General features: G+C 39.6%; 1 protein-coding gene across 2 annotated transcripts in view; it reads right to left on the bottom strand.

Moving 5' to 3' along the window:
- Positions 1-27,296, bottom strand: part of rapgef5a (Rap guanine nucleotide exchange factor (GEF) 5a) — a 117,945-nt gene that overhangs the window by 64,390 nt on the left and 26,259 nt on the right. For both annotated transcript variants that reach the window (XM_063015108.1, XM_063015113.1), the window contains exons 3-8: positions 26,325-26,431; positions 24,690-24,811; positions 20,612-20,774; positions 9,588-9,669; positions 5,556-5,604; positions 5,394-5,470 (exon numbers count right to left, since the gene is read on the bottom strand). In XM_063015108.1, the coding sequence (XP_062871178.1) occupies positions 5,394-5,470; positions 5,556-5,604; positions 9,588-9,669; positions 20,612-20,774; positions 24,690-24,811; positions 26,325-26,431 (600 nt within the window). The remainder of the gene's footprint in view (positions 1-5,393; positions 5,471-5,555; positions 5,605-9,587; positions 9,670-20,611; positions 20,775-24,689; positions 24,812-26,324; positions 26,432-27,296) is intronic.

Here is a 27,296-nt window from a genome sequence, read left to right as displayed (position 1 = left end):
TCGTTATGTTTGAAGCCTGAAATGTGGCAAAAGGTTGAAAAGTTCAAGGGGGCTGAATACTTTTGCAAGGCACTGTAGTTCAGCGCTCGGCTTGAGCGGTGCAGTAAAACGTCATCAAAGTGCAAGACGAATCAGCATTTGTGTGGAATAACTGTCAAATTTACTCTAAAAGCATCCACATGTATCTGTGTTTAGCTGGATTTTTCTCCTGTTTCACTTTTAAACTTGTGTTATAGCTCGGGGTGCTGAGAAATTGTGCTTCTCTTAATTAATACTGCTCATAAGTTCTATCCACTAATGAAATTCCTCGCTCGTTGTTTTAGTACAATAAGTCACATTTTGTGCACCTCAACACTACATAGGAAATAACGGCACAGCCAGCACAAAGCTATTTTGTCAGTTCTCATATGAATGCGTCTTAACTGAACAGAATACGATATTCCAAGATCAAGCATCTCCATGATTAAGAAGCATAAAAAAGGTACAATAAGTAAGTAAAGGTACAATATATAAATTTTACAATATATACATTTTTAAACAGTCCAATGTTACTTTGGCGTGTCTTGGGTTACCGTCTTGCTAAAAGACACATTTATCCCAGTTTTCTGGCAGAGAGAGACAAGATCATTCATTTATCTATCAATCCTAACCAGACTGGGAGTCCCTGCTGCTAAGAATATAACAATAATCTGATGCTACTACCTTCATGTTTAACTTTGTATTTAAAGAACTCATTAGTCATTTATAAGCATTTGTCAAGAAAGCATTTTATAATTGAGTCAGGACACAATTAGACCATCTAAGGGCTTTGCTAATGTGTCCAGATGTGGCAGGTACCAGCACCTTGAGTATATAAGGTATAAGGAAGACTTTCAGTACTACTTAAATACTAATTGAAAGGACACGCGTGTTGAGCTGTGTAAGTGGTTCTTTGCATCAATCCGTAAAGAGTATGGTTACATTTTGGGATGAGTCAGTGAGAGAAGGTGCTTACTTTAATACCGGTTTATGAGAGTGTCTGTGGGTCTAACCACATAGACGTAAAAGATAGGGAAAAAGAGAGCGAGAAAGACAGAGAGAGATGTGAAAGAGATGTGTCTCTATTATCGAGACTGTAATTACCTACATGGTAGTAATCATCCAGACTGTGGGTGGATACAAACCACAGAGGAGCTCTAATCAGATGCAGCAGAGTCAGATTACACACACACACACACACACACACACACACACACACACATACACACACACACACACACACAGAGCTAATCACACCGTATGCCATTATTCAGTCTAATAAGTGGCAGGGTACCAGTGTTGCACACTAATAACCCCCAACGTAGAAGTATTTACACTGATACAATACAAACAGAAACAAGCTTCTTTCTTTGATATTAACACTACAAGTGTAACATCAACACACTTACGTCTTGACACATTGATTTCTATTATGCATTTCACAATATTCCAATAGTCAGAGCTTATCTTTGTCATTGAAGATGATATTCTTTATTGCATGTTAAGCTACTGGACTAGTAATAAGAAGGTTACCAGTTTAAGCCCCACCATCACCAAATTGCCCTTGTTGCCCCCCCCCCTCAATTTCTCAAACTGTATTCAGACATAATTGTAAGTCGCTTTGGATAAAATGCCACAAATGAAAATATAAATGTAATGCTGGGGCTACTGAAGCGTGAGGTAAAGCCCCACAAATGAACCCAAGTGCAGAATGCTTAACAAGGGTAGAACAACACTGTGGCTAAAAAGTCACAAACAAAAGGGGGAAAGGCCCCAATAAATAAGGTGGCCAAAATAACGGAAACAAAAACATCTACATCTGCAGACTGCAACAAAGTGAATAAAAAGGAACAGTGCAAAAAAAAAAAAACTGCTTGTTACAATATGGCAAGATGCTCAGAGCACATGCAACAACACAATTCTCAGAAAAAAATGAAGGCAACGAAACTCAGAGCAAGTCAGGAAAGGGAGTGCACCAGAGGCAGCCTACCCAACCAACTGGAACAGCCTATAGTAGCAGAGTAGCTGGCAAATCCTTGAGGGAGAAAATGTGACAAATAGAAACACTTCCACCTGGAGCAAATTAATGCTCAACAAGGCACATGTGACATTTACATTTTCGGCACTTAGCAGATGCTTTTATCCAAAGCGACAGTATACAATCTAAACAACTGAGGGTTGAGGGCCTTGTTCAAGGGCCAAACAGTGGCAACCCAGCAGCAATGGGGCTTGAACCGGCAACCTTCAGATTACTAGTGCAATACCTTAACCACTAAGCAACAACTTGTGACTTGCAGATAAGAGAAAATGACACGCCTCCATGCCCCCTCTGCCAGCCAAATTTGGAAATGCAGAAGAAAATGATTCTGTAGCCAAACAACATGGCCGATCTCCATGGCAGGAGGGCTGGTTACAGATATTTTAAATACAACAATATTTACAAAAAATGATGTAAGACTATGGTGGGAAGTGAATACCACTCGACTTTGGTTTGTCGGGCCTTTAGAGTGCAGCCCAGAAAATCTGTGTGTACTTAATGAGAAAACGTAAGATTGATATAATTAGTTATAAATAACTTACTCTGATTCTCAAATGTAAACACGCATTTACTCACTCATCAGTGTTTTTTGCAGGAGTTTCCTTAGAAAATAAACACGTCTGATAGGCATCATCACAAGAACTGCCCACTGATGGCTTTTTGCACTTCCTTTTATCCACAAAAACAACCAGAACACAAACACCAAACTGTTACTACTACACCCAACTCTATTCCCCTGAGTTATGAAAGACTGGTACACTTTCATTTCAGGACTGGTAAAATGCTTATGTAAGCTCATGTGAGAGGATAAGTGATGGGTTTCTCTGAAAGCTGATGTTATACCAGTGCAATATATCAGTCACGTACAGTGCTATTTTACTAACTAAGTCTGATCACAGGCTTTGACAACACAATATCTGTTTGGGACCAGTATCTGTAAATGCCACAGGCTGATGTGTGACATTTTACCTAATTTGTCTGATCTAACAACTGTGCAATCTGACATTTTACTGAGTCTGTCTGATCTCAGACTTGGAAAATATGTTTTACTGGTTTTGTCTGATATCAGGCCTGTGTAGTTTGTCCAATCTCAAGTCTGTGCCCTGTGGTGTTCTGACAAGTCTGTCTGATCTCGTGTTTGTGCAGTGTGTGTACAGTGTGGTACTGTATTGTGTCTGATTTGATCTGCCTGAATGGGGTGGTATTTCATGAAATGTGTCCGGTCTGAGGCTGGTAAAGTGTTGTTTTAGTGTATATCACACCTGCGCAGCATAGTGTTTTACTGAGTCTACCTGATCTCAGGTGTGTGTATATGCAGTGATATGCAGGATAAGTAAAGTGTGGTATTGTCTTAGAGTGGTATTATAGTTATAGTCCCAGAAACTGAATCTAGTATATTGTGACTCAATTAACAACAATTTTATATTCTTCGAAGATTAGACACTAGGATCTGCTGCTTATCAAGCTGAAGTAATAAACATCAAATACCAAACCCAGCACATATACTTTGTTACCAAGGACCATGACTACTTTTAGTTCCTAGCAGTAGTAGTAAACCTAACATTTTATTATTAGTAGTAGAACTACAAAAATAATAGTAGTAGTAGTAATACTTTTATTATTAGTAGTAGAAGCAAAAATAATAACAAAATAATAGTAACAACAATAATAATAATAATAATAATAATAATAATAATGATAATTATAATAATGAAAATAGTAATAGTAGTAGTAGAAGTAGTAAAGGTATCATTAGTATTATTATTAGTAGTAGTAGTAGTAGTAGTAATATTTTTATTATTTGTATTATTATAATTATTAGGGATGCATTGATAAAAAATTTTCCCAAGCGAGTACGAGTACAAGTACATGTATTTTTGTACTTGCCGATACCGATACCAATACCTATTTAGAATACCATTTTTTTTTAAACAAAAACACACGTGAGAAGTGACGAGAAGTTTAATGATACCACGTCCAAAAATGCACGTCAACAAGTAGCGAGTGATCAAAGTGTTTGTGCACTGACGTGATGAAATCAATGAGGAAAAATAAATGAATCTGAGTGGATTTGGCAACACGAATAGCATGGATTGTTCTGTAGTGAGTTGGAGGTTAATAAATATTTTTGCAATGTTGGTGTTTTGTTGTTATGCTTTGTAGAGAACGATCAGGTCAGAAATACTGTAAAACGTGTGTGTGCCGGTGTATTCTGATATAAACTATATTATCCCCCTGTCCCACCTGTTTACACTCCTCTCCTGCGTTTCCCCTCACACCGTATCCTGCGTTCTCATTGGCTGTTCGACATGTCACTCATTCCCAGTCGCACATCTGAGATCAGATATCTGACGTGCTAGAAAACTCGAGCGCTGGGCGAGCCGGTCGGATCGAGTTGTTGGATAGTTCACACTTAGCGATCGAGAGCCGAGTTTTGATCGCCGAGCGAACGCCGAGTTGCTCCCGAGCCGGCAAATCTAGCGCCGACCAGTCGCCGAGCGAAAATCAGGGTAAAAATCGTGTAGTGTGAAATAGGCATAACGCAGCAACGTGCACTAGGCACACGGTATCGGATGTTTAGTATCGGAGCCTCGTTTGCGAGTACGAGTACAAGTTAATGAGCATGGTATCGGGCAAATACCCGATACCAGTATCGGTACTCATGCATCTCTAATTATTATTATCAGTAGTAGTAGTAGTAGTAATATTATTCTTTGTATTATTTTTAGCAGTAGTAGTAGTAGTAGTTATATTATACTAGTAGTACGAGTAGTAGAAGTACTAGATGTAGTAGAAATAATGCATTTTCACTGATCAATAAAAAAACGATTACACAAAGAAAAAATGTCATCAGTAAGCCAAAGTGAGCTTGTTTAACATAGTAAGGATTTCATCCAGTCCTGTAGAATATAAATGTTGTAAACAATAAGTGTCTCAGGAGATCAAGGCAAGAACAAAATCCAGTTTTTTATCAAAGTGTTTTCATGTAAATAAAGTTTGTACTGAACTGTAATCGTTCTGACTTAAGCTCAATACAGATGCTGTGATAAAAGCTTAACCAAGCAGCTTCATTACTGAAAATCAAGCAGTGTGTCTGCAGGTGCCACCAAATACCAGCATCTCATTTTCATCAATCCTGAACAGGGTCACAGAGGGTCAGGTTTTAATGGGAAGCACTGGGCACACGGCAGGGTTACTCTGAACAGGGCACTAATCCATCACAAGGCTCCTACCCTCGCTCAAACAAAGCCAATCAAAGCCAATCATTTTTTGGATAATGTGTGTGTGAGTATGTGTGTGCGTGTGTGTGAGTGAGTGTGTGTGTGGTTTTGAATACCTTAGCTTTATCTTCGATTGGCTTTTGTGGTTCTTGTGGGGAACCTGCTCCTGTTTCTGAACTGTCGTCCTCCGACACTGCAACCGACCAGCACAATCTAATTTAGCATACAACTGCTAATCCAATTTATTTGCTTTATATCATAAACATTATGAATCTTACTTGATTTCCTCGCTTTCCGCGCCAGTGCAGCAGCTAGTTCATTTTGTACCTGTAAAAACAACAGGAAGCATGTTTTAATCACAAGTGTAATAAGTCCGTTACCTTAAGGAAATATGCTTCCAACGTTTCAGCAACAGTTTAAGGAAGGCCCTATTCTGTTCCAGCATTACCCCTGTATACATTTTGCTTTTGGGCACAAAGGTCTTTAATGACGTAGAAAAGTTTGGTTTATAAAACCCCAGTGGTCTGCACAGAGCCCTGACCTCAACATTAGTGTCCAGCCACATAGGATCTTTTGACTTATTGGGCACAAATTCCAACAGCCATACTACAAGTCTTGTGAGAAGCCTGTGAGAATAGTGGCCATTGTTATAGCTGAAAAGATCACATTGAGGCAGCTCTATTTTACTACCACTATTTGTTTTTGAAATGGGATACCTAACAAGCGGGGCAGCACGATGGCTCAGTGGGAAGCACTGTCGCCGTACAGCAAGAATGTTCTAGGTTCGATTCCCAGATAAAGTGGTCTGGCCACATTTGATCTTTTGACTGATTGGGCACAAATTCCAACAGCCATACTCCTTCTGTGTGGAGTTTGCATGTCCTCACCGTGTCTGTGTGGGTTTCCTACGGGAGCTCCGTTTTCCTCCCACAGTCCAAAAACATGCAGTCAGGTTAACTGACACTAAAGAATTGAGTGTTCGTGTCTGTGAGTATGTGTGTGTCTGACCATTGATAGACTGGCAACCTATCCAGGATGTTTCCTATCCAGGATGTTTCCTCCCTTTCACCCAGTGAATGGGGCCCACCAAGACCCTGGCAACCTATCCAGGATGTTTCCTTCCTTTTGCCCGGTGAATGGGACCCACCACGACCTTGAGTAGGATAAAATGGTGGTAAAACAGACAATGAATGAATGTTCAACAAGCTCGGTCAGGTGTTCAAAATTTTGCTGACCATATAGTGTAGCCAATTGTCTATGTAGATGCTTGACCAGCACAGCTTAGGACAGATTCAATCCCTGGGTCCCAACGGGAGTGGGCTAGCATAATTAGTGCTTTAAATGTTTCCAAAAACATTTTTAGGACTTTGAAATATCAAGGAACCACTTAGAGCCTCATCCCCTTCTTTCCACCCAAGTAGTAAGGCACCTAATGGCTGAACTAGAGACTATCTGTACTTGTTTTTAGAACACCCAACCGCAACTGTTTACCTGTTCCTATATTTAAAATGATTTCATTTATTCACAATAATTGCTACTTGTCTCTAAACTCATTTTTAATCCACAGTGATTATTTATTATTTATTTATTAGTATTTTAACATCATGTTTTACACACTTTGGTTACATTCATGACAGAACAGGTAGTTAAGGTTCATCAGTTCACAAGTTCAAGGCAAACACAGTCATGGGCAATTTTGTATCCACAATTCACCTCACTTGCATGTCTTTGGACTGTGGGAGGAAACACACGGGGAGAACATGCAAACTCCACACAGAAAGAACCCGGACCGCCCCATCTAGGGATCGAACCCAAGGCCTTCTTGCTGTAAGGCAACAGCGTTACCCACTGAGCTACTATGCCATAGTCCGCCCTATGATAACCAATTTTTACTGTTTCACAGCAGCTTATTTATGGATACCTCAAGCAAAGCTTCATTAGTAAGTTATACCAGGCACAATATGCATAACAAGCTACAGCATTAGAAAACCTTTTATTAAGATAAGATTCCTTTATTGATCCCCATGGGATCGCACCTTGTAACTTCTGTGCCAGGCTTGAAAAGTTCCAGATAAAACAAAGGTCTCGGATTTACTACGGTTTGGAAGAAAACCTCATAACCCTCTGACACCCTATTATTTATTTCCAGCTAATGCTCATGCTGTGCAATCCCAAAAACCATTAACAAGACTCATTGAATACATATTATTAGGTATTAAAATTATTAGGATTTCAAGCTAATATTAAAGCTGTGATGTCTGATATATTGGTGATAAAAGCTTGACGCTCTCCTCCACAAAACCCTCTGTACAATAATTCTGCTTAGCGTCTCACAAATCAGATTTGTCAAAGCATTTTCCTTATTTGCATATAGCTGGAAACATGCAGGTAGTGTACTTTCTATCCTATTAATTATAAATGTTCATACTGTATCAGCAGAACGGAGCAAATCTATCTGAGCATGAATGGAATTAACGATGCAATTTGTTAAAATAACCTGGTTATTAATCTATTAGAAAATCAATACAGACATTTATTACTTAAAGGATGTGCTAAGCAGCATTTCCATGCTTTAATCATTAGTCTCAATCTGCGCTGTGCTGCTGCTACTCTGACAAGATTAAAAAGAACAATATGGAGAATATTTTTGGGTGATTTTGGACAGTGGACAGAAACACGGTTTCCAAAGACTCATTAGGGCAGAAGCAATATCAATTTAAATTGTAGAAGCCAGTCTACTCAATCTGAAGATAAAGCTACAACAACATTATGTCTTAAAGCTAATGTGTCCCAAATCACACACTAATGAATTTTACTGTAATAAGTGCTGTATGCTTAATTATTCATTTATTCATTTACTGTCTGTTTTACCACTGCTTTATCCTATTTAAAGTCGTAGTAGATACAATTCACCAGGCAAAGGGTAAGAAACACCCTGGACAGGTCACCAATCCATCACAAAACAGACACACACATTCACATCTAGCAATTTTAGTATCTCCAGTTAACCTGACTGCATTTCTTTGGACTATGGAAGGAGAACATGCAAACTCCATACAGAAAGGACCAGGATTGCTCCAGCTGGAAATCAAACCCATGGTGGGAGCGCAGCTTTGACACTGATGTGTTTAAAAAATCCCAACAAGTCTGTTGCAACTGCTACACTCATTATTATTATCATCATATTAGTGTCAATGCAGTGCTGAGATTGGTCCACTACCAAAACCATTTTCACTCATTTGGGGTCATATGGGGGTCCATTTTGAATAGATAAATGGGTACTTAAAAGTGTGTACAGAGCAATCGATGGGCTACAGTCTGTAACTGAATATCTACAAATTTCACCTGTATGGTAGGCGTATCTTATAAAATAATAATCAATGTGGGTTTCCTCCCACAGTCCAAAGACATGCAGTCAGGTTAACTGGAGATACTAAAATTGCTAGATATGAATGTGTGTGTCTGCCTTGTGATGAACTGGTGACCTGTTCAGGGAGATTCTTACCTTTTGCCTGGTGAATTGTACCCACAGTGACTCTAAACAGTACAGGATAAAGTGGTGGTAAAACGTATATTTTTTTACTATAACATACAGGATCAATGTAGGCTGTGTACAAACAATGTATTAGGTATTTTGTAGCTATAAACATTATTAATGTCATATTTAAATAATAAATAATTTATACATGTTTGCAATACATGGACACCCCAAAGAAGAGGAATCAGCTACTTCATTACTAGCATGTATTAAATCAATCCTGCAGACAGCCATTCTTCAAAGACAAAATTGAGAATGGGATGTACTGAACATCTCTGACTTTTGACATGGCACTGTTACAGGATGCCAGCTGTCAAATTTCTGCCCTGCTAGAGCTGCCCTTGTCATCTGTAACTACGGTCATTGTGACGTGACATAAACCAAAGTGGCATTCATGTGGTGCAGCAGTCTAGTTTGCTAGCCTATCACTGTTGCAATAAAGTTAAAAGCACATATTTTATATAGAATTTCTACACATGTGAACAATATTTTGGGCTTTAAAGTGTACATTTGCTGTGATGTTTTGCCTTTGACAGCTCCCTCATTTCTATGCAGTGGGTATGGGTGGTACTTTGCCGTATGACAGTTACTAAGGGTGAGATAAGTGTGAGGAATCTCTCTGCCCCACACCCAGTGGGAGCATGATAACATGACAGATGGCATCCTATGGGTTTAAATGTCAACACTGAGCTGGGCTCAACACCTACAGAAAGATCAGGACCCAGTCAGTGACCTCCTGCACTGGTCAATGTTCAATCACACACACACTTACCGTGGATGTAAGCCTTTCCAGAGCCTTCATTTGCAGAATTTCACCACAGATATCCCGCTTACCTTCAGGATCCTCCTCAGGCCTGTGAAAACATACAGACACACAGTCACATTCAGTACTTGATTAACCTCACTGAGCAATACCAAGGACCAACAGACTTATACATGTAGCCAAATCAACCCAAGATAAGGTTTAACAGTCAAGAGGAACGGTCACACACTCACACACCATCCTAAGAATTAAAAGCCTAAATTCTGTGCTGCCCCCTGCTGACTTCAGTGCTCTCCAAGCATCAAATTCAGCATTTGATTCTACATGTATTTTGAACAGGTAGATTTGTTTGTTTATTAAGATTTTAACATCATGTTGTACACATTGGTTACATTCATGACAGAAACAGTAGTTATTCGTTACACAAGATTGCTCAGTTCACAAGTTTACAGTAATGGACAATTTTGTATCTCCAATTCACCTCACTTGCATGTTTTTGGACTGTGGGAGGAAACCGGAGCACTCGGACAGTGGCACAACTAGTGGCCCCAGTGCAAAAAAAATTTTTGGGCCCACTCAACAAACTTCATATGTATATATATCAAACGATCAAACGATTAAACATTTTAATCGCGATTAATCTCAGAATTTCATATAGTTAATCGCGATTAATCGCATTAAAAAAAATCTGTGTAAATGTTATAGAAAACAAGGATTTTTAAGTGAAATGTTACAATTAAAATGGTGAACACATTTTATGCTATATGTACTTATGTTAAAAACTGCTGGGACAAGAGAAAACTGTAAGGGAGTTTTATTTACTCACATACTAGGCAGTAAATGTCAGATTGTAGGTTAAAATTTCTCCATCAGCAAACATTGTAGATCAGCGGTGCTTTAGGTGGGATAAGGCGTAGTTATTGTAACAGACTTTTCTGTGGTTGTATTGTGACAATGGTTTGATGGACGTTTCTACACGAAGTGAGTGTGTTTTGACCCTTTTGGGCTTCCATAGTTCATGGACTAACGTGCTTGACTCAGCTTTCCGGTATTTGGTACCGTAACAGAATAAGTTAAAAAAAAGTGTTCTGCTCCCGACAACTTGTGAATATAGCATGTATTTATTTCTTTATTAAGAAAGTGCATCCCTACAACGCTCGGTTACATTATGATAACAAACCGCAAATGAAAAACGGTGGCAAGTCCGACATTAAAACGTTGGTTCTACCAGTCAAGTCTCAACATGAACTAGAATTTGCGTTAACGGCACTATTTTTTTTAATCGCGTTAAATTGAAATCGCGTTAATGCGTTATTATCGCGTTAACTTCGACAGCCCTAATATATATATACAGTGTATCACAAAAGTGAGTACACCCCTCACATTTCTGCAGATATTTAAGTATATCTTTTCATGGGACAACACTGACAAAATTACACTTTGACACAATGAAAAGTAGTCTGTGTGCAGCTTATATAACAGTGTAAATTTATTCTTCCCTCAAAATAACTCAATATACAGCCATTAATGTACAAACCACCGGCAACAAAAGTGAGTACACCCCTAAGAGACTACACCCCTAAATGTCCAAATTGAGCACTGCTGGTCATTTTCCCTCCAAAATGTGATGTGACTTGTTAGTGTTACTAGGTCTCAGGTGTGCATAGGGAGCAGGTGTGTTCAATTTAGTAGTACAGCTCTCACACTCTCTCATACTGGTCACTGAAAGTTCCAACATGGCACCTCATGGCAAAGAACTCTCTGAGGATCTTAAAAGACGAATTGTTGCGCTACATGAAGATGGCCAAGGCTACAAGAAGATTGCCAACACCCTGAAACTGAGCTGCAGCACAGTGGCCAAGATCATCCAGCGTTTTAATAGAGCAGGGTCCACTCAGAACAGACCTCGCGTTGGTCGTCCAAAGAAGCTGAGTGCACGTGCTCAGCGTCACATCCAACTGCTGTCTTTGAAAGATAGGCGCAGGAGTGCTGTCAGCATTGCTGCAGAGATTGAAAAGGTGGGGGGTCAGCCTGTCAGTGCTCAGACCATACGCCGCACACTACATCAAATTGGTCTGCATGGCTGTCACCCCAGAAGGAAGCCTCTTCTGAAGTCTCTACACAAGAAAGCCCGCAAACAGTTTGCTGAAGACATGTCAACAAAGGACATGGATTACTGGAACCATGTCCTATGGTCTGATGAGACCAAGATTAATTTGTTTGGTTCAGATGGTCTCAAGCATGTGTGGCGGCAATCAGGTGAGGAGTACAAAGATAAGTGTGTCATGCCTACAGTCAAGCATGGTGGTGGGAATGCCATGGTCTGGGGCTGCATGAGTGCAGCAGGTGTTGGGGAGTTACATTTCATTGAGGGACACATGAACTCCAATATGTACTGTGAAATACTGAAGCAGAGCATGATCCCCTCCCTCCGGAAACTGGGTCGCAGGGCAGTGTTCCAGCATGATAATGACCCCAAACACACCTCTAAGACGACCACTGCTTTATTGAAGAGGCTGAGGGTAAAGGTGATGGACTGGCCAAGCATGTCTCCAGACCTAAACTCAATAGAACATCTTTGGGGCATCCTCAAGCGGAAGGTGGAGGAGCGCAAAGTCTCGAATATCCGCCAGCTCCGTGATGTCGTCATGGAGGAGTGGAAAAGCATTCCAGTGGCAACCTGTGAAGCTCTGGTAAACTCCATGCCCAGGAGAGTTAAGGCAGTTCTGGGAAATAATGGTGGCCACACAAAATATTGACACTTCAGGAACTTTCACTAAGGGGTGTACTCACTTTTCATTGTGTCAAAGTGTAATTTTGTCAGTGTTGTCCCATGAAAAGATATACTTAAATATCTGCAGAAATTTAAGGGGTGTACTCACTGTATATATATATATATATATATATATATATGAAATGGGGGGGGCAGTGCGGTGGGGGGTTGAGTTCATGTTGTGGAAAAATGTGGAAAAAGTGAAGGGGTGTGAATACTTTCTGATGTCACTGTATAGTTAAACCCCTCGTCACTTCTCCACTTCTCGCATATGTTTTTGTGACAAAACATAGTTTAGGAGACCAGATGGACTCATCTGCAATTCCTCCTGATGTTAGATGGTGTAGTGTGAAACCCCCTATTACCGATCAGTCGTGTAGTGTGAAAACCACAACGACTGAAAAGACTCCCAAGGGCAAGAGATCCAGTTGTGTAGTGTGAACTGTACAGCGACCTGAACAACTTGAAAGTCGTGAAGTGTGAACTTGGCATTAGGTAGGTAACTATGACTCAGTGGCTGTTGCCTCACTAAGTTCGATTACCAGGTGGAGTGGGGCGGGTCCTTTCTGTGTGGAGTTTGCACATAGTCTTAAAATCTTCTGATGATGAGACCAATTATATGATGTAATCAGCATACCTGAGATTGCTAATAGTCTTTCCACCAATCATGAATCCTCTAGTAAATCCTCATAGTGCCTTTCTCACTTGTTCTCCAAGGATATTAAACAGACATGGTGAGAGGTAACATTGTCAGACTCCATTTCTTACCCTGAATCATGCTAGTGTGTTTGGCTGTCCTGACAGCAGAATGATGCTGGCTATACAGATTCCTCAGTGATTAAACCAGGTGTGAGTGGAAACCCATCTCAAGCATGGTTATCTATAATTGATCATGCTGTACTTGGTTGGATACCTTCATGAAATCAATGAAACAACTGGATCCTGTCTATAGCCTTCTCCATGATGATCCAGAGATTTGTGATCTCATCCCGCTTGTCTCTTCTTGGCCTAAATCCAACCTGATCTTGGGCAATCTCTTCTTTAAGCTTGGTTTGCATTTATTTTAGGGTGGCACAGTGGCTCAGTGGGTAGCACTGTCACCTCACAGCAAGAAGGTCCTGTGTTCGATGCCCAGGTGGGGCGGTCCGGGTCCTTTCTGTGTGGAGTTTGCATGTTCTCCCCGTGTCTGTGTGGGTTTACTCCGGGTGCTCTGGTTTCCTCCCACAGTCCAATGCAAGGAATATTGCAAAAAAAAAAGTCTATTATATTTTTATTTGTTTTATTACAAAAGAGTCTGTGGCCCGTGTTTGCATATTTTTTATTCCATCTGACCTCCATCAAGAAAAGTTTGGACACCCCTGGTGTAGGTGTATCTTCTCCTGTTGTTCCAAAGATAGGCTTTAGACTCCCTTCAACCGGGATCAGAATAAAATGATTCCCAAGATAAATAAATTATTGAATGTTATGATCAAATGTTTATTTAAAATAATACGCTTCATTTAACTTCCACCAGCGTTTTGGTTAACGGCAAAGATATTTAAGATTTAAACTGCATGCAGAGGATGCCAAGCAAATAAAAGTGTGAATCCGTGACTGGAATATCCAACCAGCTTATTTGGAAAGAACGCAGGAGTTCACATAGCTGCAGGAAATTTTTCTCAGAAGCAGCTATTTACACTCAAAAGGAAAAAACACAAACACTAACGAGTCTCTCATCTCAGCCTGACCAGTAATGGTGCAGCAGATGAAATCCTGATTTATTCAAACTCTCTGGCGTAAACTTTTGCATATGAGTCACCCCAGAGATAAAGCCAGTACAGTTTGATTGGATGCGTCTGATTGGCAGTTACTGTGAGGTCTGGGAAAGAGGGCAGGATTGGAAAGAGTCTGGCACAGAGGCGTCCTGTGTCACATTCAATTTCGTCAAGGGGAAATTGCTAGAGCTGACACAATGCCGTCTTCCCTAACCTTATCAGAAATGTCTGCTCACATTCAATCTGTCTATTCCCAGTTCCTCATAAGGTCTTGTGCATCCTGCAGGACTCTGTCAGGCCTGAAATCAAATCATTCCAGTGGTGCACAGCTTTCCATTCTGATGTTAGATAAAAAAACATACAATTCCATTGTACAGTATATTCTTACAGTACAGTATAGCTATATGACAGGAAATAGGTTGAAAATTGAAAGCCAATCTAATAAAAAGATAATAAAAAGAGTTGCTGATCTGCACTGATCTGTAGTGGGTACAAGTGTCTGTATGTTTCCTTATAATTACCTTAACAATCTTTTATAATTCATGGTATGAACTAGAATAACCAGATGTTTATTTAACAGCTCCTGGATGCCTGTAAGTACATTTGCATGTCAGGAGGCAAATTCAGAGTCTCAACAACAACAAAAAAAAACATTTAAATCAGCAAACCTGGCAATCATTTAAATACATGCAGTGGGAGAGAAACCAGAAAAACAATCCAGATAGTGAAGGTTTTAAGCAGCAGTTAGTGTGGGTGTGAGTGTCCTCAGTTCACCTGTGTTCCTGTGATAAGCTTTAGACTCACTGCAACCCTGATCACAATAAACTGATTACGGAAGATGTGATCTTGTGCATGTATGAGTCAAAACATTGTATTGGTTTGATAAAATGGTAAATAAACACAGTGTGAGCCAAAGTGTGAGTAAAATCTTTGCCCATAACTTTGGAAAATGTTAATTAATTTCACAGCCATAATGCACTGATGTAAAATAACTACATTAACATAAGGACCTTGACTGGGACTCGTAGTGCATTATAAATGAACAATTACAACAGAGAACAGAAATTAATAGTCCATTGTAATTTTTTATTGGACTAGGATTATGGGCTATTATAGTATATATTAGCCGTTATATTAATGCTATTCCAGAAAGCAAAAAAATGTATGAGCAGAAATATATTATAATGATATAATAAAATATTCCAATATTATTATAATAAAAAATATAAAAAAATTTATTTTTTATTTACAAATAAAGAAAGAAAGAAAGAATAAAAGAAAGAGAATTAATTGTTAATGAATCTCTCAAATATTTTTTTTTATGGTGTAGCTCTGAGTATTTAATTACTTACTATTGTTATTAAATGCAATGCAAACAATCGATGGTTAAAAACCTTGTTTAAAGGTCATACAGTGGTATTACTTATGTATGTATCTACCTATTAGAATGTAACACCATGTTTTACACTTTGGTTACATTCATGACAGGACAGGTCGTTACACATGATTTATTAGTTCAAGTTCAATGTCAATCAGACACTGATGCTGGATGAAAAAACAATCTGGCTTGCAATTGGCCTGCAAACTCCACACAGAAATGACCCAGACTGCTACACTTATGAATTGAACCCAGGACCTTTTTGCTGTGAGGTGACAGTGCTACCCACCAAGCTACCCCCGACCCAACCCAGGCAACTTGAACAAACAAACTTATCAATCAATAGTTCAGTTCAGCTAACTGACTTGACTGTGTTTTTAAATTGCATGTATTTTATTTAAATTAATAAATTACTTAATAAATTACTTTTCTCTAATTACTAATTAATTACTTTTATTGTCATTTCATTGTTTTTGTTTTATATCAAAATACCTTGGTCTCATGTTTATTGTAAAAAAGAAGAAAGGTTTATTTTTTACACATTGTAATTCTGTATTGTAAATCTGTATTTTATGGGGCAGAGAAACTGTTTCCAATTTCCCACTGCAATTTACTTGGCGCTTGCACCACCACTAAGTGCAAACTACAACATGTGCCCCCTCCGACATGTATTCAGTCACCAAAAGCCTTTTTTAGGTACATCTATCACATATCCATATGCTATACTTACCATACATATGACCATTATGGGTATACATTTACTGACTGTAGCCCATATATTGCTCGTTATGCTTTGTCCCCCCTGTGCCTCATAAATCAATCAAAAAGGACCCACATTTCGACCTTGACCAGATGTTGTTTGATGAAAACACATTAGTACAACACACATTACATTAAGTCATTACCATGTTGGTGTCATTGTACTGCTGAGAATGGTCAATTAACCAAACAATATCTGGTTATTAGAACTCCGTTTTGACTGCTAAATGGGGTACAGGGGTGAAAATTGGGCTTCTTGGACATCCCATTCCTAAACCATGTTATGCTGGAAAAGATTTTGGGGTGTGCATGTGCATATTAGCATCCATTCATTCAAGAAAAACATTTGTGAGATCAGGCTGGATGCGGGATAAAAAAAAAACTGGTTAGCAACTCACACTCCAATTCATCCCAAGGGTGTTTGAGACCAGGGCTCAGAGCACAGCAGTGTTTCTCCCCGCCAAACTTGTCACACAATGTCTCTAGGGAGGTCGCTTTGTTCACAAACAAAACAGAGCCTTGGGGTTGAAAGCATATCATCCATTTTATAGAACTGACTATCTAACCTCATTAACTTTAAGGGGTGTCCACATACTTTAGGTCATACTTTAGTGTTCAATGTCACTACAATAGAGTAGCTCTGGCACTGCTCCTATTTTTACAAATGGGGGCCAAATATTCCAATAGTGCCCTTAATGACCAACTGTAATTAAACGCCCTTTCTGTGGTAAAGTAAATGTGGTAAAGTCACGATAAAATTAAAGTAGACATGGTGTCCTTATGGAAAAGCAGAAGTAAGACATGACATGCTAAATGTTGTCAGGTAAGAAAAGGTTCTTTAGATGTTCGGTTCTTGAGTTTCATTAATGTGTTAGAGGCTCGCCCTGCCCTACAGCTCTGCTCTACCTACATCTACCTGCAACAGCCAGAGAACAAAGTCATGCAGAGATAAGAGACAGAGAGCGCTGAAGATGAAGGAGCGGGATATAAAAAAAAGGAGTGGAATTTTATATACACCTTTACGTGTTGTGAAGTAAGCATAATTATAAGACTTTAAGGAAAAAGGGGGAGCTGGATTCAGGGTTGATTCTTTTTTGTGCTGTGCAGCCGGGCCTTCAATTTTTAATAATTTATTTAAAATAAATAAACCGTGAATAAAAGATTCATTTAGGAAATGAGGGGAGGGTGACGTGAAGTTTTTTCATATATATATATATATATATATATATATATATATATATACATACTCAAACAGCAGCAATAGATGAGCGATTGTCTCTGACTTTACATCTACAAGGTGGACCAACTAGGTAGAGGTGTGTAATAGAGTTGATAGTGAGTGGACACGGTATTTAAAAACTCCAGCAGCGCTGCTGTGTCTGATCCACTCATACCAGCACAACACACACTAACACACCACCACCATGTCAGTGTCACTGCAGTGCTGAGAATGATCCACCACCTAAATAATACCTGCTCTGTGGTGGTCCTGTGGGGCTCCTGACCATTGAAGAACAGGGTGAAAGGAGGTTTAAAATGTATGTAGAGAAAAAGATGGGCTACAGTCAGTAATTGTAGAACTACAAAGTGCTTCTATATGGTAAGTGAAGCTGATAAAATGAACAGTGAATGTAGAAACAAGGAGGTGGTTTTAATGTTATTGTCTGGGTATATATATATATTGTTTTTGGTTTTTTTTTACAAATTTTCTCCCTTTTTTCTCCTGACTTTTTAGCGTATCCAGTTACCCAATTGCATTGTGATCCCTGCTCTGATTGAGGAGAGCAAGACTGACACACATCCCCTCCGACACGTGTGCAGTAGCCGACTGCATCTTTTCACTTGCATGAGGCAAGTTCATACGTGGATCAGCTTTGTGTACAGAGAGCCACACCCTGATCAACGCATTATTCCTCATTCTTTTGCAGGCACCATCAATCAGCCAGCAGAGGTCGTAATTGCCTCAGTTATAAAAAGTCCCTATCCGTTCCACCCTGTATGAACAACAAGCCCATCGTTGTTCATGTAGGCACCCAGCCCAGCCGGATGGCAGAGCTGAGTTTCGAACTGACGAGTTCGAAATGTCAGCTCTGTAGTGCTAGTGTGTTTTACCACTGTGCCATCTGAACGCCCCTTAAAATTATTTTTTAAATAATTTTAAATCAAAAACTGAATCTTTCAGTTGTATATAATACTTTGTCACAATCCATTTGGCAGCGATAATGACTCAGTCTTCTAGAATACAACTCAAAAAGCATCACGTTTGGTATGGAGGAATTCCTGTGACCTAGGAATAATGTCAAGGTGACACAGAAAAAATGATCTTTTTGGAGAAAAATACAGTGAAAATGGGTTTGATGAAAAAAAGGATGACACTGAAAACAACCTGATGCTGTGGGGCTGTTTCTCCTCCAAAGGCCCAGAGAACCTTGTTAGGGTACATGACATCATGGACTGCATAAAGTATCAGGATATTTAAATTCAAAATCTGTCTGCGTAAAAAATTTAAAGATAAATGTGACAAAACAGCAAAAATAGAAGAAACTGGGTGAAGGGCAATACTTTTTCACAGCACTGTATACTAGCCAGTCCATCTATTAGTATGTTTTTCAAGTACATCATCAAGTACATCATTCACAATTGGCCTAGTATGTATGTGTTTGTGTACGAGTGTTAGTGTACATGTGTGTATACAGTATATGTACAGTGTATCACAAAAGTGAGTACACCCCTCACATTTCTGCAGATATTTAAGTATATCTTTTCATGGGACAACACTGACAAAATGACACTTTGACACAATGAAAAGTAGTCCGTGTGCAGCTTATATAACAGTGTAAATTTATTCTTCCCTCAAAATAACTCAATATACAGCCATTAATGTCTAAACCACCGGCAACAAAAGTGAGTACACCCCTTAGTGAAAGTTCCTGAAGTGTCAATATTTTGTGTGTCCACCATTATTTCCCAGAACTGCCTTAACTCTCCTGGGCATGGAGTTTACCAGAGCTTCACAGGTTGCCACTGGAATGCTTTTCCACTCCTCCATGTCGACATCACGGAGCTGGCGGATATTCGAGACTTTGCGCTCCTCCACCTTCCGCTTGAGGATGCCCCAAAGATGTTCTATTGGGTTTAGGTCTGGAGACATGCTTGGCCAGTCCATCACCTTTACCCTCAGCCTCTTCAATAAAGCAGTGGTCGTCTTAGAGGTGTGTTTGGGGTCATTATCATGCTGGAACACTGCCCTGCGACCCAGTTTCCGGAGGGAGGGGATCATGCTCTGCTTCAGTATTTCACAGTACATATTGGAGTTCATGTGTCCCTCAATGAAATGTAACTCCCCAACACCTGCTGCACTCATGCAGCCCCAGACCATGGCATTCCCACCACCATGCTTGACTGTAGGCATGACACACTTATCTTTGTACTCCTCACCTGATTGCCGCCACACATGCTTGAGACCATCTGAACCAAACAAATTAATCTTGGTCTCATCAGACCATAGGACATGGTTCCAGTAATCCATGTCCTTTGTTGACATGTCTTCAGCAAACTGTTTGCGGGCTTTCTTGTGTAGAGACTTCAGAAGAGGCTTCCTTCTGGGGTGACAGCCATGCAGACCAATTTGATGTAGTGTGTGGCGTATGGTCTGAGCACTGACAGGCTGACCCCCCACCTTTTCAATCTCTGCAGCAATGCTGACAGCACTCCTGCGCCTATCTTTCAAAGACAGCAGTTGGATGTGACGCTGAGCACGTGCACTCAGCTTCTTTGGACGACCAACGCGAGGTCTGTTCTGAGTGGACCCTGCTCTTTTAAAACGCTGGATGATCTTGGCCACTGTGCTGCAGCTCAGTTTCAGGGTGTTGGCAATCTTTTTGTAGCCTTGGCCATCTTCATGTAGCGTAACAATTCGTCTTTTAAGATCCTCAGAGAGTTCTTTGCCATGAGGTGCCATGTTGGAACTTTCAGTGACCAGTATGAGAGAGTGTGAGAGCTGTACTACTAAATTGAACACACCTGCTCCCTATGCACACCTGAGACCTAGTAACACTAACGAGTCACATGACATTTTGGAGGGAAAATGACAAGCAGTGCTCAATTTGGACATTTAGGGGTGTAGTCTCTTAGGGGTGTACTCACTTTTGTTGCCGGTGGTTTAGACATTAATGGCTGTATATTGAGTTATTTTGAGGGAAGAATAAATGTACACTGTTATATAAGCTGCACACAGACTACTTTTCATTGTGTCAAAGTGTCATTTTGTCAGTGTTGTCCCATGAAAAGATATACTTAAATATCTGCAGAAATGTGAGGGGTGTACTCACTTTTGTGATACACTGTATAAGCATGTGTGGGTACTTACGGGCTGACCACTCTAAACTGGACGTATGGGACGATTTGCATGAGCAGTCGGACTCCATTCTGCCACTCCTCTTCCGAGCGGAACTCACAGCCCTGCGCGTCACACTCCTCAAATGAGAACTGGTAGTAGGTGTTGGAGTCCTCAAACACCACCCGCTGGTCCACTGAAAGGACATCAGAGTAAATATTTATATATACATTTGCGGCATTGTGCAGATGCTTTTATCTAAAGTGACTTACTATCACCTACTATTATGATTGAATACAACACAAGCAATTAAGGGTTAAGGGCTTTGCTCAGCGGCCCAACAGTGGCAACTTGGCGGTGGTGAGGCTTAAACCTGCAACCTTCTGATTACTAATCCTGCATCTTAACCACTGAGCTACCAAAAATTTTCATCTACTCAATAGTGAGCTTTGTGTGGCTCACTGTATACCATACACTGTACACAAAGCTGATCCACATATGAACTCGCCTCATACAAGTGAAAGACGGTGACAAATCTGTTTGCAGGCTCATACACACAAACCAGACAGAAAACATGAAACCAGGAGATTCTAATGCTAGCAATTTTCCCCCAACCTAAGCCTTTCTCAGGCTGAATCAGGTGTGCAGTAAAACACTCCACACTCTGAACTGAAGTGGCTCTTAGGAGAAATGCTGTATTAGCATTTAAAACTTTAATGGACAGCTCTAACGGTTTGCATTCCACATTCTAACATGAACTTGAAGTATGAATGTCGATCACTTAAATATGGTTGGTCCAGAAATTATGTGCTTTGACGAAAAATAGTGGTTCATTGAACAACTACTGGTAGCTCAGCGCTTGACAAATTACTAGATGAAGTCTATTACCAGAGCGGCACAGTGGCTAAGTGGGTAGCACTGTTGCCTCACAGCATGACAGGATGTACTAAAATTCCCCTTATAAAACGGATAGTTCCGGTCCTAAAATCTGATTGGCTGAGCCGCGTTCGAAGCCGTTGTAAAATCCCCGATAAACGCACACCTATGACCACCTCACATCATTCCATATTAATACGCCACTGAATCGAAAAAGTGAATGTTATGTTCACCCTCATGTTGCCTAGCAACACTGTTAATCGAACTATTTTGCGTCGCGGAAGAATGCTTTATTGTAAGTTTATACACGATAAATACATTTATGAATTAAACATTGTTGTATTTATTATATTTTATGTTGACCGCCGTTTTATAAAAGCAATAAGCCACTCGAGACCGTGCATTACTGTTATGATTTTAGCACGGGGAAAGAAGTTTTAGGCAAAACGTCATCCCCGTGCTAAAATCACAGTAATGCACGGCCTCTCGTGGCTTATTGCTTTATTATATATGTTTGTGTGTATGTCTGCCCTGCAATGGACTGGCACTCTGTCCAGGGTGTTTCTGTGTGCCTTGCGCCCATTCAGAGCTGGGATAGTCCTCACAACCCTAATTAGAATAAGCAGTTTAGAAAGTACAGTAAGTAAGTCTATCAGCAGGATTTTGCATATCAGGAGTCTAAGTCACTTAATAGACTGTTTGTTCAAAGGTCATCAGTAGAGAACAGCATGATACAGTAGTGAATGGCCTCAAGATTTTATTCATTTATGTATTTTTAGTAACTGCTTTGTCCAAATTAGGGTCTCATATATGTGTAAAGTATAAATTATTTACATCTAGCATTGAGAAATGTTCTTTTTTTAACTAATTGACAATTCACCCAGAACGTTTGGCACAAAATGGTGAGCCACTACCCATCATTGCTAGTAAAGACTGATCCTCTTGTGGATCCTTCTTTTATATCCAATCACGATTTCCCAAACTATAACCAGTTCACCTGCTTATTGTTTAATGTCTTAAAACAGTGAAACTTAAATATGTTATTAACTTTTTGCTTTTAATTAGTCTCATCCCAATTTAATGTCTCGGGGGTGGCAGAAGTCCTCGATGAATTGGCGGCCGGTCCAGGGTGTCCTGCACTGTGGAGTGTTTGCTGATAAACCCGGCCTGCAGTGACCCTGACCAAGACAAATCAGGGCGAAGGTGGGTCTGATTCACAGATCGAAAGGTCAGCAACACCCCAGACAGGTCACCACTCCATCACAGTGCAAACACACACACACACACAATCCTAAAGGGACTTTATTAGCAATTAACCTGACTGCATATCTTTGGAATATGGGAGGAAACCCAAAGCTACCAGAGGCAACCCATGCAGTGCTACCCGCCGAGCCATTCTCTTATCTATTATTATTATTATTATTATTAGCAATTTATTTCAGTTGATATTGTAAGTAGTGGTGGCTTGTAACCTTTATCATTCACAGCATTTAAAAGGTGTTTATATAAATCCTTCCTCAGTTATGTTGTTGCTGATATTATCACTGTCATAATGCAGTCAAGCTTTTTTGCACTCACACCTACAACAAGAAGCCAAGCCTTATTTTAATAGATCCAGTGTTTTGGGAATGATACCATTATGTAAACATGCTAAACACTACAGTGATGCAGTGAGAGCAGACCGGCTTCTGTTACATTATTGTTAGACACTGTTGCTTTGTTTAAGTAAAGTTTAATCAGACAGTGATAACACGTCACAGCTGAGTGGCTGCAGTGAGCAGAGTCAATTGCCTGAGAGAGAAGCATAAGTGTGTATAATAAACCAGCACAGGACCTGCTGATTTGGCTCAATGCACAACATAATGATGTACACTGTAATGTGACGGTGGGAATCCATAGGTCATTGAACTAAATGAAGTAATAATGTGTAGAGAAGTGAACTGGTTAAAAAAAAGCAGAAAGCTGAGGATAGACTAGAAGTATTGTTTGCATTTGGGCTAGCAGTTGGGTGTTAGTAATTTTAGCAATTTTAGCAATGAGTCAAGCAATTCACTGAGGCCAGTAGTAACACAAGCAGACAGATGGTAGGGTTACAGATCAGTTTTACAAAAGGCTAGGAGTCAGGTAAGCAGTACAGTTTGCAGTAAAGTAAGCTTTTAGATGATGATAGCAGTAAAATGAGCTGTAAAGTGAGTGGACCAAAAGTCTAGAGATGGATGGATGGATGGATGGATGGATGGATGGATGGGTGGGTGGATTAGATAGATAGATAGATAGATAGATAGATAGATAGATAGATAGATAGATAGATAGATAGATAGATAGATAGATAGATAGATAGATAGATAGATAGATAGATAGATAGATAGATAGATAGATAGATAGATAGATAGATAGATAGATAGATAGATAGACAAAAAGCTAATAGTAATCTAGCAATCAAAAGCTAGCAGTTTAGTGTGGTTAATTTTAATAAAGCTAAAAGTTAGCTAAGTGGTAGAATTAGAAGTAAACCAAAAAGTCAGAAATGTAGCAAAGAAATAGATAAAATTAGCGGTAGCAGAACAGTCAGGCAAACAGCAGGGCTAGCAGTGATGTTACTAGTTAGCTAAGTGGTATGGTTAGCTATCAGGTAGGTGAGCAGTAAGGTTAGAAGCTAGACACACACAGTACAGCTAGCAGCTGTATGTGAATGCTAAGATTTAAATGCTAAAAGGTAGGTTGAGCAGTTGGATACAAATGTAGGGTTAGTAGCAAGTCTAAAAGCTTGTCAAGACAAGCAGTAATGCATTAAGACAAGTACTAAGCCATGATTTAAGCTAAAAAGGCTAGCATTAAGCCTAGTTGTTTGACTATTAAGCCAGCTAGACAAAAGTTTACCAATAAGGTAAAATAATCACCAATGTTGTTAAATTGAAGAATTAGGGTTAGCAGTAGTGCTAACAAGTAGGTTAGAAATTAGTCAGACATTAATGCTGCGTTCACATGGACATTGTTGGCATTCATGGTAAACTGTTTAAACAGATAATAAATAGTGTAATTGTTGACCATGACCATGTGTGTGTTTGTATGATACATCAACACATCATTCTTATTAAAATCAAAAGCATGTTTTGACCTTGAATGTCCTTGAATACAACCTTGTCTATGGACGTGGCCTAAGAGTAAAGCTAGTCATTTAAAGCAATTCAGTTCTGTGAAAGTTAAAAATTTGGCCAGTGTTTGCATAAGTTACCTGAGTGCAGAATCCCTAGTTCCAGCAGCACCTGCCAAACCCGAGCCGCCATCATCCTGCACTGCACGAACACACACTGCTCCAGCAGCCACTGCACCAGCTCTACACCTACATAACTCCTCCTGAAAACACACACACACACAATAATGTTTAATTTTCAACAACTGACAATTGGCCAAGTGGTCAGGGTGCCAATCCATCCCAGTGGTTTGACCAAATCTCCCTATCCTCACACATAGCCAAACACTGATTCGTACCCAGATCCTAGCATGGGTTGGATAGCATTATAGACCGCAGTGCCAGATAATAATATGTATGACATAATATGACAGATATGAAGATGGACTGATCTATTTACCACCAAATCACATCAAAGCAGCTCCAGTAGAACAATCTTCCTCTCATATAGGCAATCATAACCATCACACCTCATTTCTAATGCACATAAAAATAGCAACCTTCCCACACACCGTTCTGATGTGTAGACCCACACATCAGAACGGTGTGTGGGAAGGTTGCTATTTTTATGTGCATTAGAAAAAGTACAGTCCATTTGTTATATTCATCCATGGTACATGTGTACAGCAGTATTTCTACCTTTTATTCACATTTGTGTTGTGTTTGCATCCTCATGTTTGAATGATGCATGTCAGAAACATTAAAAAGCCTCTTTTAAAAAGCCACGTTTTTATTGTGTTTTGTTGAGCAAGGCATCATCTCTAACAGGATTAGATGTCTTAAGAAGGCCTCTTTGCAAACATTGGCTTTTCGGAGGCAAGGCTACACTCACAGGCTATCTTAAACCTATAATCTTTAAGTAGAACAATATTTTAAACCTCAGCAAACAACCAAAGATTTTGAATAATCATTAATAAATGTGCTTACTGTTTAATTGTGTTCTCCAGTTCCAATTTGACAAATAGTGGTATGTGATTAAATTCAGCCCTAATAAGATTATTTCTCCCCACATCCAAGACTATCCCCATTAGACGTTTCTCCAGACTTATTATCCCATTAGAGCAGGGGTGTCAAACTCATTTTCACTGAGGGCCACATCTGCATTATGGTGGCCCCCAAAGGGCCGATTGTAACATATCCTGCTGTGATTGCAGTCTGCCTTTTAAGCCTCATAACACAGGAGACGTACCAGGTTTTCTTCTTGAAGCACAAACTTGTATTTTCTTTCTCATCTTTCAATAAATGATCTTCCTTCTGCTTCAATTTTCTCCTCTTGTACATTTTGGGATTATTTGTAAATATTTTTCAACATCACTTGTTTTAAGACAATCGTATGTCTTTTAAGCTCTCGCGGACCGCATAAAATGACGTGGAGGGTCGCATTTGGCCCGCGGGCCTTGAGTTTGACACGTGCATTAGAGAATATATTTGGCCCCGCAAGACATTATTCACTTAAGTGGTAAATAGTCAGTTGCACTGGCTAGCAGACACATCAATCCAATTAAAAAGCTGTTTAGATGGAGACTAACAATCAGTAACTGAGGAGTAATGAGTCTGCCAGTCATACAGCTTCAGAACAATAACACGTTTCCTGTAAATCAGGTCATTTACATAAGGTCTCTACTCCATCAATACTTCAAATGACAGAGCTACATTCAACATTTAACTCATTTTTACCTGATAATTCGTGCCAGGTGGATCTTGTCTTTCGCTGGGTATGGACCATGAGACAGAAAAGCATTTCTCAGTGCGCGGCCAGCACAGGGGAAACTCTGAGAGCATGTCTGTTAAAAACAGTGAGAGAAACAAGCACATTTATAGGACTGAGTAATGAATGTTTTAAAACCCACTTTTATAAATTCATGCATACATTTATGAGGCTGTCTGAGTCAGGAAGGAGGAAGGGTTTCACTCAGACGTGACCTGTGTGTACTCTTACCCGGACATGTGCTCCATATGCAAATCCTAAACCTTATGACACAGTGACATCAGCAGAATTTCCACATAAATCATCTGTGCTGTCAGTCCACACACAGGAAACGCAGGAATGACCATCGCCCCTTCAAATATAGTCACAGCCCCTCAAATATAACTGATCCTATCTTATTTTTTCCACAAACTTTAAAATTAATTAATCTGGCACACTGGGGTGAAAGTATCAGTTTTTTTAATAACTGCAGAATTCAGCCCTATATTGCCCTACATCTCAACAGCATTGCTTGCATTGCTCTCATTGTTACTAGATGCAGGGCTCCCACACCACCTCAGGTACATTTCAGCCCTCTGGGAAATGCTCTCATATGCTGTGTAAGCATATTAAAAATATCTATATATAGATAGATAGATTAGATAGATAGATAGATAGATAGATAGATAGATAGATAGATAGATAGATAGATAGATAGATAGATAGATAGATAGATAGATAGATAGATAGATAGATAGATAGATAGATGCTAATAAAACAGTAGAGATGCCTAGTAGTATATTAAAGTTCTACCTGACAACATTAGTATCATTATTATAAGATTATATTCAGAGTTCTATCTTTATACTGAGCATGATGCTAAATATCCACATCATTAAAAATCATAATGTGATTTAATGATTGCTCTTTTTGACAACATTAGTGTCATTATTATAAGATTA

Source organism: Trichomycterus rosablanca, chromosome 2 (assembly GCF_030014385.1).
Source record: "Trichomycterus rosablanca isolate fTriRos1 chromosome 2, fTriRos1.hap1, whole genome shotgun sequence".
Lineage (NCBI taxonomy): Eukaryota > Metazoa > Chordata > Actinopteri > Siluriformes > Trichomycteridae > Trichomycterus > Trichomycterus rosablanca.
Note: the sequence above shows the minus strand (reverse complement) of the source record. Positions and strands in the feature narration are given on the sequence as shown.